At 34.3% G+C, this 11,053-nt stretch overlaps 1 protein-coding gene across 1 annotated transcript in view; it reads left to right on the forward strand.

The window, feature by feature from the left end:
- The first annotated feature begins 58 nt into the window (after positions 1-58).
- Positions 59-11,053, forward strand: part of LOC108742416 — a 44,163-nt gene continuing 33,168 nt past the window's right edge. The window contains exons 1-3 of the mRNA XM_025976424.1: positions 59-143; positions 331-525; positions 2,476-2,780. Of these exons, the coding sequence (XP_025832209.1) occupies positions 2,491-2,780 (290 nt within the window). The 5' untranslated portion in view covers positions 59-143; positions 331-525; positions 2,476-2,490. The remainder of the gene's footprint in view (positions 144-330; positions 526-2,475; positions 2,781-11,053) is intronic.

Consider the following 11,053-nt stretch of genomic DNA (forward strand, 5'->3'; position numbering starts at 1 on the left):
TTTAAAATTATATAATTTCGAACACTGAATTTCATTTAGTTATAATTTTACTTCCTTCGATTGTTATAGTAGCTGACTCAAACATATCTTAAAAACATTCTATTGACAACTAGTCTTTAAAATGCCAATGTATGGATAAAGGAGTAAGTGCTTGTATTTTTTTATAGTAGATAGATACGTGCTTGTGGATATAATTTTATATTTATTGTGAAGCACGAATTTGAACAAAAGAAGTAATAAATAAAAGGTTAAGTCAGACGTCAACACAAAGAAAGGAAAATGGGGGGAAAAACGCAAGTTTAAAAATACTGAACAACTTAATGATTACAGTTTCTCATATCAGCCTCAAAACAATGAACATATTGCTTCAAAGGATACATCTTTTAAAACATTAAACAATTATGTTAATCAGGAAACATGAAATTACCACACAATTCCATTAGAAGAAAACGCATAAAACTAAATACTCTGCAATTTTTAGAAATTAGTAAAACCCCTACGGAAGGTGTCCCAATTGTAAATAAGGTAACCTATTTCTATGTATCTCCGTTATTAGATTAGTACATATTTCAAATAATAGCATTATTTCACTAGCAAATTTTGTTCAGAAGGTGCATCATACTCTTTGAAATTGGTTTAGCCGTCGAAACAATTTTCAGAATTTTTTAATAGGTACCTAAATTCATTAAACACAAAACCAAGTGCTTTAATCAGAACTTTATGTTTATCGAAACCACCAAATGCTGATTGCGATTTCAAACTTATTGACGTATTAGGCGCCATACCTTACATAGTTTTGTTATACGATAGTCCAGGCAATATATCCTGATTAAATTCTTTTACCAATTTTGTTTGGAAGATTCTCTTGAATAGAACGATATAGGATGCCCGGTCGGGTATTTTATAAATCTCGATTGTTTAAACAAATGCCAAAAAAATAACTTTTCTTTGGGTTAAATTTCGGTGACAAAGGTCTGAAGTTTTTTTTTCGAGTTATGAATTTTTGAAAGTGTCAATATATATGAAAATCGCCAAGTTTGGTCCAAGATTGTTAAATTTTGATTCGAGATTGACAACCAATATTGGACCGATAATGGCAAACGCTTGATATGTAACTTCGGCACAAGCGTGGTTGCCAAACTTGGTCCGCGACTAATAATAATAATGAATCAGATAACGTTTTCTTTACATCCTTCTATCCTTTAAAATGTGTGTACATAATTAATTAAAGTACATTAGGTCACATTAGGCTTCCTGTCGCCTGCACTCTTTGTCTAAAGCATCTTGAACGTCAAAACGTCACAGTAAAGTAAAACAAACAAAATTACAAATGCGGTGCTAGTCATCTCAGCCAGTATGCATGTTTATATGTATATTTAGCTTTAACACTCGAAGTTTGACCGAAGTTTGGTCCAGTATTGCCAAATCCATATATGACCGTCCAGTGTTGTGCCAAAGTTGGCGGAACGTTAATTATCCTAGCCTCACCACTTGACAATTAACCGAACTTTAATTAGTATTGACAGGCCAATGCTTAACTGCACCTGTGTTGGACCAAACTTAACGAAACGTTATCGTACCTAGTCCCGGTATGTGATAATTGACCAAACTTTGGACCAGTATTGTCAAACACATAAATTGCCAAACACATACTTAGCTGCCCAATACTGGACCGAAAATAACTAAAAGTTATTGTCCTAGCCTTGGTGTTTGAAGATTGACCAAACTTTGGACCAGTATTGCCAAACACATAAATTGCCAAACACATACTTAGCTGCCCAATACTGGACCGAAAATAACTAAAAGTTATTGTCCTAGCCTTGGTGTTTGAAGATTGACCAAATTTTGGGCCAGTATTGTCAAACCCATACTTGGCGAAAAATTAATAAACCTAACCTTGGCACTTGAAAGCTGATCGAACTTTGGATCAGAATTGACAGGCCAATACTTGGTTTCCCCAGTGTTGGACCAAACTTAACGAAACGTTACTGTACCTAACCTCGGCATTTGATGATTAGTCGAACGTTGGGTCAATACTGGAAAGGCAATACTTGATTTTCCACTATTAGTCCAGATTTGGGACTGTCGTCAATATTGCTATTACTCGGAAAAAGTGGGGAAAATCTTCGATGCTCGATTTTAATGACGGACGAACGTACTTACGAGCTTGTATGGAACCTTCGGTGCGCGAGTCTTATTTGCACTTCGCAAAAGAAATATATGTGTTATTTCAAGTAATATTTCTAAAAGTTGACCTGCCAACACGTATATATCAAATTGCAATCTAAATCTGTTGGTTTCGACTAATAATTTATCAAAAACTGTTTTTTATTTTATTTTTTTGTTATTGTTACAAACTATAACTCATTATTATTAGAAGACATTTACTTTTGCTTAGTAGAAGTTCAAGTAGTAGTAGAGGCTGTAACTCTATATATTATTTATGTATATATGTGTGTGTATTTTTTATAAAAGAATAAATAGTCAGCGATGGATGATTTAGAGCCTGTTATTGAAAATATTCTTTTAAGAAAAGGTTTTTGGATGGCCTTAGATATTCTCATTGGTAATAATTCGAGAAAAACAGAACGTGACGTCATGCGTGATGTCCGATGCTGGGTTGATAAATTAATGAAAAAAAGAAATGCTAAACGCATAGATCACGATGCCATTTCAGAAACGTCCAGAAAAAACACTAATAAACTCGGGGACGTCAATAACTTGCAAGAAAGGATTAAAATTTTTTCCAAGGCATCAAGTATTTACCAAGTTTACTTCAGGTAAGAGATATATGTGTGATAAAAATATCAAATGCTTAAAGGTGGTGCAGTGGGCATGCCTTAAGAAAGTTTAATTATATAATATTAGTCAAACCCGTCTACATTTCGACGGATGAGTATCGTTATCCATGGTTGGTAGCGAAATCATATTTCAATCATACCATAACGTAATCTATCATTCAAATATTTAGTGTATAGATAATGAAAGCCTGCTGAAAAAGTTCATCAAATTTAAATTTTTAAGCAGCATAAATCAGCTATTTGTAAAGATATTTCAATATATTTTTAGATGCTATTTATTGAAATTGATTTCCTGTGTGTTATTTTAATAAAATCTGTCATTTCGAAGGCAAGTCTCCGAAAGATGTGCATTTTTGATATAATATGCATATTTGTGCTGCGAATAAAATGATATAAAAATTAACCCCCAAATGTAAAGGGGTGGTGAAAAAAAAATAAAAACACCCCAAAATAGTTTTTTACGTTTTTCTTGAAAATCAAAAAAGATAACCTTCGCATTTCACCAAAACTAGAACAGCCCACATCCTTAACTATTTACGAAAAGTAATCTAATCTAGGTATATTTCTACTCCTCTTAACTCCTGTTTCTGCCTCTAATATGCCTCAGACTAGCTCTTCATGTCTGAGAAGGTGTCCTACCTATCTCACCTAATTTTTATTGACTTCCATATTAATTTGCTTATTCATCTGTTCTCAGTCTATCAGTCTCATATCTGTCAAGATCATATCCAGTTTGCACGTCATCGTCAGGTTACTTACTATTTCCGTAATCACTTCGCCTGCTACTTTCTGACTGGGGAATGTGGCGACCTATTCTCTTTAAGTTATTCAATAATTCTCTCCTTTTGCAGTTTTCTCTTTATACGCCGTAGGTTTTGTCGTTTACTTCTCTGTTGACGTTTGTACAGTTTTAGAATACATATGTGTGCCAATTTCACAATTCTTACTAAATAGCTAAAATAGAAAATAACTTCCTCCCCGATTTGTTTTTCTTTTTCTTAGATGTATCCTCGATTGATTTTGCAGATCCGACTGTAAATGGATACTTCTTCCTCTTAGGAGTCTTCCTCTATGCTTTCTTCTTTTCTGAATTCTTACATGCCACCTTGCTACTGTGTTAAAAGGTACATTTATCACCACAGCGACATCCTTGCGTTGACTATAATTTTTATTGTAATTAACGAGTCCAGACGCGTCCCCATCAATACTTGAGCCATGATGCAATTTTAAAATTTTACTAGGAATTTGTGTTGTTTTTCCATTGCTGCAATAACCTGTAAATCATCTTTCCAGGCAGAACGAATTCCTAACGCACTGTCAGTGTAGTTTGCTTTCAGGAGTCGTTTTGGTGCCTTTAACTGGTTCAGTTGTTTCACTACGCAGATAGCTAAATGATGATAGGTTGTTATGCAAAGGTCAGATGTACTCATTAAACGGATAAATGGATTAATACCGAATTTCAGACGATATATCGATAGCAAAATGTACTCCTTAAAAATAATGAGCGGTTACTTCAATCATAATGGAGTGCATTAAAGTAGCAATTCAGAACAAATTGAAATCTTTAAAAGGATCCTATGTCATTTAATTTTACTAAAAGAGATCAGAAATAAAAATTTGGAAATATGGAAACGTAGATTTAATCTTGAAAAGGTTTAAGAACACAGCGTGACTTTTATACTAAGATATGAGTAGGAGAAAAGATTACAGAAAAGTATAATTGCCGGAAAAAGGATATATGAAAACTAACTGACTATATAGGACGACAAAACAGAAAGTAATATATACCAATAATAAGCAGGAAAATAAACCAGTAAAGTAACGAAAACATATTTGATGGAAGGTGTAGTTTGAAAATTTAGAATAAACGAAACGAAAGTAGGAAACCCTCGATGACAAATGAGATTTTAGGATTATTAGAAGAAAGGCGGAAATACAAAAACAGGATATACGAAGAAGGGCTAAAAAGATATAAGGCTATAAAGTAGGAAATAATTAGGAAGTGTAGGGCAGCTAAGGAACGGTGGATTGATAGGATGTGTAAAGAATTAGAAGAAAAGTTTGAAATAGATAAGGCTTATGGTATAATTAAATGGAATTTTAGAGATGTAGGATACAGTTGTAATAATATAAGAAAGGATGCAGGAGTCATTTTGATAGAAAATGAGGAAAAGGCAGATAGGTGGAAAGAATATTTAGAGAACCTATACGCAGGCCATGAAGTAGGAGGTATATAAGAGAAGGAAGATAGTGTGAAGATAGATGAGCTAGGTTATCCAATAATAAGAGAAGAGTTCGATGGCGTAATAAGGCGCCAGGTGTAGATGGGATGCAGAGGGAAATTCTAAAAGTCCCAGAGGATTATAAACGGAATGTGGTAGTAACATTACCTAAAAAGAGGGGCACGGATAGGTGCGAGACATTTAGAACAATTAGCTTAACTACCCATACGTCAATAACCTTAACTAGAATTGTACAGAGGAGGATGGAAAAAAGGGCGGAAGAACTATTAGGGAGAGATTAATTTGGGTTTAGAAGAAATAAAGAAACGAGGGAGGCCATTCTTGCTTTACGGGTAACAATAGAGAAAACGATAGAAAAAAGAAAGAAGGCGTACATAGGATTTGTAGATTTAGAAAAAGCATTTTACAATGTTAAATGGGACAAGATGTTAAATATACTTAAAAATGTAGGGATTAGTTACAAAGATAGAAGAGTGATACTTAGTTTGTATAAAGAGCAACAGACAGTTATAGAGCTAGGGCTGCAACGTAGANCAAGCCTTTCCTTTACCTCAATGTAGAGTAAAATAATTGTAATTTTAATAAATATTGTAAATGAAATTTTAAGAGTTCTAAATCTTATCAAATTAATTCCTTTCTTGCATACCTTAAAATTTCATCCTAATGGGGGAGGAGTTATCGATGTGAATGGATAGTAATCAGCGCGTTTCTCACACCGACAACTAATTCCCAATAATGTGCAAACTAGACTATTTCTTGTGCAGTATATAAGCTTTGTTTTAGCCTTCTTAACTAATTAATGTATTGTAGTTCACGTGCATGGCATATTGCTGTAATACTTAATTCGTGAACGGCAAGTTTTGTACTCTTAGTTGATAATTATAACAATTTTGAAGTTTGTTTTAAATAAAGTGTACATACAAATTTTGTTTATCTTTTTAAAAAGAGAAACTACCAACTTTAAGACAATTTATTGTAGGGACTTGAGCAGGTATCTGCAGGCTACACCAGCTGGCTTGAACGCACTTCGCCGCCGTATATCAACCGTTTCATCGTACAGCATTATAGGATTATAGCTGACAAAATTTTATGTTTACAATTAGAAAAATGAGCGTCTTCATAATGTGTAATCTATATATCAGGTCAACAGAATCAAACAAAACCAACCAGAAAATAGCAAATTACAAAAAATCCCGCGAAAATAAGGAAAAATCCTTGAATCGGGATAAATCCCTCGAAGTGGCAACACTGCGTAGAGGTTTCAAGTTGAAATTATTATCAAATACTGAGGTATGCAATCCCTTGTAGCTGTGAAAATTTCAAACTTGTAAATCAATGCAATCAAAAGATACGGCCTTTTATGCCGCATATTTTGACAAATCAAAACCTATAGGGTACTTCCCTTTGACCTAGAATTATGAAATTTGGCAAGAGGCCATGTCTTATAACACAAGTAGAGAAAAAAAAACGAAAACCGAGTATTTGAAGTTACATCACAAAAGAAGTTATTTTGTAATTTGTAACCGCTTGTACATCCGTACCACCAACATTTAGCAGATCAATCCCGGTTACTTCCGTAACTCGTTGTTATACCGCTCAGGAGGGCGCCACGCGTTGGACGACTCACCAACGCTACCCTACTCTCAGTACCACTATCCCTGGCAGTACCGCGCTGAGCTACCCCTACCTAGACAAGGGTGAATAAAAGGAGCTTCCCCTCACAGAATAGCCACAGAGAGAACTACCTTCAGCACCTCTAGCAGCTTTCCAGTTGATGGAACACTAGAGAAAAACTCTCCTTCCAGAAGCATTCCGAGATCGGAACCCTTGGCCAGTGCGTTAAGAAAAAATAACAATGGTAGTGATCAATGCGATTCATAGGACCTAGTGACGACTTGTGAAGATCAAAAATATTGAATGACGTTAGTTAGGGATAGACCCTTTTTTGGCTATTGGATTATTCATTCCACTACGGTTCTTCTGATTTATTTCGTATAAGTGATACCTGTTCTTTTTGGGTCAAGTTGGACTGTTTATTTATGACACGTATTTTTACTTATATTTTTTGTCTAGATTTATTTGTACAAAACTTCCTTTGATTAGCTGATTATGTATAAGTAATATTTGGAGATTCTTGAAGTCGCATTTTTTTTGTTTCACCTGCACAAATACGTTGGGCCCCTTTTATAATACCCTTCAGGGTAAGTAATAACCACCGGTGATCGCCTGGAAATACTAATTTTGGTGACTACGGTCATCACTTGGGAATTTGCTTGGGTATATGAGGGGTGTATAAGCGACGACGTGAGGACAGGTTCTAGGGGGGGCGGCCCTATTTGTATCGTGTAAATATTGTGCAAATAAAAAAAATAATGAGGGAAACCTGATACAAAGTATTATGATTTACCAAAAAACGTATATGGAGAAGTCACCGATATACTTCCACCACCGAACAATTGTAATTATACGTTTTGGGGACATTTTGTTGGAGAAACTTAAAAGATACTCGTACTAAGCGGGAGAAATCATCGATATTTGGTTCCTTTGACGGACGAAGTTTATACCATCAGTGCGCGGGTCAGTCTCGCACTTTTCTGTTTTTATTTACCACTGATAAGCTAAGCTTGTTTTACTTTACAGTTCAAAGATTTTGGTTCAGTTAGTTCAAGATAGGTTGGTGGGACACTTTCTCAGGCATAAAGGTATAGTCAGAAATATATATTAGAGGTAGAAAGGTGAGTTAGGAGGAGTAGAAGTAGACCTAGATTAGATTAATGTTCGCAAATAGTTAAGGATGTGAGTTGTTCTAGTTTTAGAGAAACGCGAAGATTGGCTCGGGATAGGAAAGAGTGGAGGTACGTGTCTAACCAATCTTAGGACTGATGATCTTTTGATGATGATGAGAAATGAATTGACAGTTATCAAGAGTGAATACATAGGCCATGTCCGAAAATGGATGGGATTTCGATACCGGAACATCAGGAAAGTTAAAAAATTGGTTGGAAAAGGAAATTTAACAGAGGCTTTGGTGAAACAGCTCAGCACATATTACGGCCTAGGGATTCGAAGGTATTTCAGACTCGTCGTGTTCTCAAGATAATGGAGCGAAGATGTAAACAATATCAAAACGGTAAAATATTTATTTAACAAAAAATGAAATAAAGACTAGGACTGAAAGATTCAACGAAGGTGCAGTTAAACTTTGAAGGAATGTAGAGTTAAAGTTGTAGATAATACGATTTAATTAGAACTGTTTTTCGTTTTGGAAATCAGATTGCAGAAAGATTATTAAGGTAGGGTTAAAATTTGATAGATTACCAATAGGAAGGTACTGAAATGGGAAAATTTTCAAGATACAAAATATTATAAATTTAGGGTTTAGTTCCAAACCAGCGAAGAAACCTATGGTAAAATTGCAATTAGAAAGAAGTAAGAGTCATGGACGTCATGCAGCTAGTAAACGAAATTGAAATGTTAAGAAGGACTATCGGAAAATTCAAATAATAAAATTATTTACATTTACATAGAAATATAGCACAAAAGAATATGTATAGGGTATAGGGATATAAAAGTAGTTGAGCAAGGCAATTAAGTTAATGTTAAGAGAAGAATAGATGCGGTACAGGTAAAGAGGTAGTTAGGAAATAGAGTTATAAAGACAGACTATTTACACAATGACAATAACAATACACAAAGACGTTTACAAAAATTCCAAATACATCCATATTATAAGATACATAATAACAACAATTAATATAGAAATATACACAAAAATATTGTATACTAATTTTTCCACAAATACAAACTCAAAATATGCAAAATCGACACAAAATATAGGTATCGAAGACACGAAGAAGGCTATAATGGCAACTTTTCAGCAAATAACATCCACAGACGGCAATCGATAACACAACTGTCCAGAGGGAGATGACAGCTAATGTAAGTTGTAGCAAGCTAAGACACTTGGATCGCAGCCTGAAGCGCACCCTGCTACGTTGCACCCTGACGTTCAGAAAGAAATTCTTCCGATATATGAAGATTTATAGAAAGATGATTTGCTAACGAGATGAGAGAGGTTCACTTCGACCGTTTGTACTAACTTGCAGTTGGTTAGCGGAGCTTTACAATTTTGCCCAGGAAATGGATAAGGACAAGTGCGTGAAAAGATAGAATAGACGCAGCGCGTTGGAGGACAAGGAAGCTCGGCAAGCTCGTCGAGATGAGATGTAAGCCCGAAATAATGTGTTTGAAGAAGAAGAAGGGTTGCTATATGGTGCTGAAATAACCGATTAATCAGTGAGCACTTATTAATACCCTGAATTTCTAGTTTTGGGTACTTTTTTTTCAAACGCCTTTTTCTGGAAACGATTTTCATCAACTCATTGGAATTCTATCTTGAATTATATTCTTTATTCAATTACAACATATATGAACTAAACTCTGGGATAATGTTATTATTTTTAAATGCAAGAAAAGTGAAAAACACGGTATAAAATATGACATTTTATTCAAACACCTCAAAAACATGCAATTTTCATTTTTTTTTGTTAAGAGTTTAGTTCATATTCTCAGAAAATATGTTGTTAACGCGAAAAAAAAAATGGTGATGATTTCAGATAAAAATTGCGCTTTCAGATTTTCCACGAGCAGCAAACTCGAATGGCGACCGTCCATAAACAGAAGTTTATATATCCAATATTTACAGAGGAAATGACTTGAAACGTATACTTCAAAACATTAACAAAATATCCTCCAAGTTTAAACAAATTCTGATTATTGTTNATTGCCAAACACATACTTAGCTGCCCAATACTGGACCGAAAATAACTAAAAGTTATTGTCCTAGCCTTGGTGTTTGAAGATTGACCAAATTTTGGACCAGTATTGCCAAACACATAAATTGCCAAACACATACTTAGCTGCCCAATACTTACAGAGGAAATGACTTGAAACGTATACTTCAAAACATTAACAAAATATCCTCCAAGTTTAAACAAATTCTGATTATTGTTTTCCCTGTTAAAGAAATTCAGAACACGAAAAAACATCGGCCTCCTAAACTGATTTCCCCCCTTAAACGACTATGTCAGTATGAAAAATTATAGGAAAGATGAGGTAGGTATAGAAAATGCGAAATTGATTAATTGGTTTTGTTATGTAAAATAGTAATAGTTTCAATAATATTGTTTTGTTTTATCCTTTTTTATCCCTACTCATCCACATTGCGTAAGGGTAACTAATCATTCGGGCCGAACATATGATCTGGTGGGCCTGACCTCTGCATAGCAAATATGTAGAGTAGATATATAGATAGGTACTAATTTATTTTCATAAAATAGGCCATGCTGACTCATCATATTAAAAGACGAATAATTTTACTCCCCTAACGTTTAGCTATTAGTTCGCCTTTTGATTATAATAACGTCAAGTGGAATGTTCACACCGTGGCACGTGATACCTTAACGACCATCATTATACTCTGAAAGTCAATGTGCGTTTTCCTATTCCATAGACAAGGTCAAACCCGTTGCAAGTAGAAGTATATTCGTTTCAAATAACTTTCGCAACTCTTGCATGCCACGTAAACAAGTTTCCGGGCGCGAGAAGTATGTATAATTACACCACATAATCGTTATCTTAAAACATACTGTAGTGTGTATGTGGCAGGGGTGTGTGCTGTAGAACTTCCGTCATTTGATTGCGCTTTTAAAAGTTAAACTACTGGCTGAATCTTAAGGTACTTTCTATATTGAATAATAATAATTAAAAAAAATCTAAATTGCAAAGCAACATTTTTTAATTTAGGTGTCCCCAGATCAAAATTTAAAACGTTTTATCTTGATTATTCAAATTGTGGATCACATAATTTTTTAAATATCTTCAAAACCTCATTTATCTTCTATACTTTTTTCAGACTTCACCTTAGTATAAAACTGTAATTTTTAATGAATTATTTTTTGCAAAGTATTAAATTAACAATTGTTATGGGTAAATATTGTGCAAATAAAA

Source organism: Agrilus planipennis, unplaced genomic scaffold (genome assembly GCF_000699045.2).
Source record: "Agrilus planipennis isolate EAB-ADULT unplaced genomic scaffold, Apla_2.0 scaffold354, whole genome shotgun sequence".
Taxonomy (NCBI): Eukaryota; Metazoa; Arthropoda; class Insecta; order Coleoptera; family Buprestidae; genus Agrilus; species Agrilus planipennis.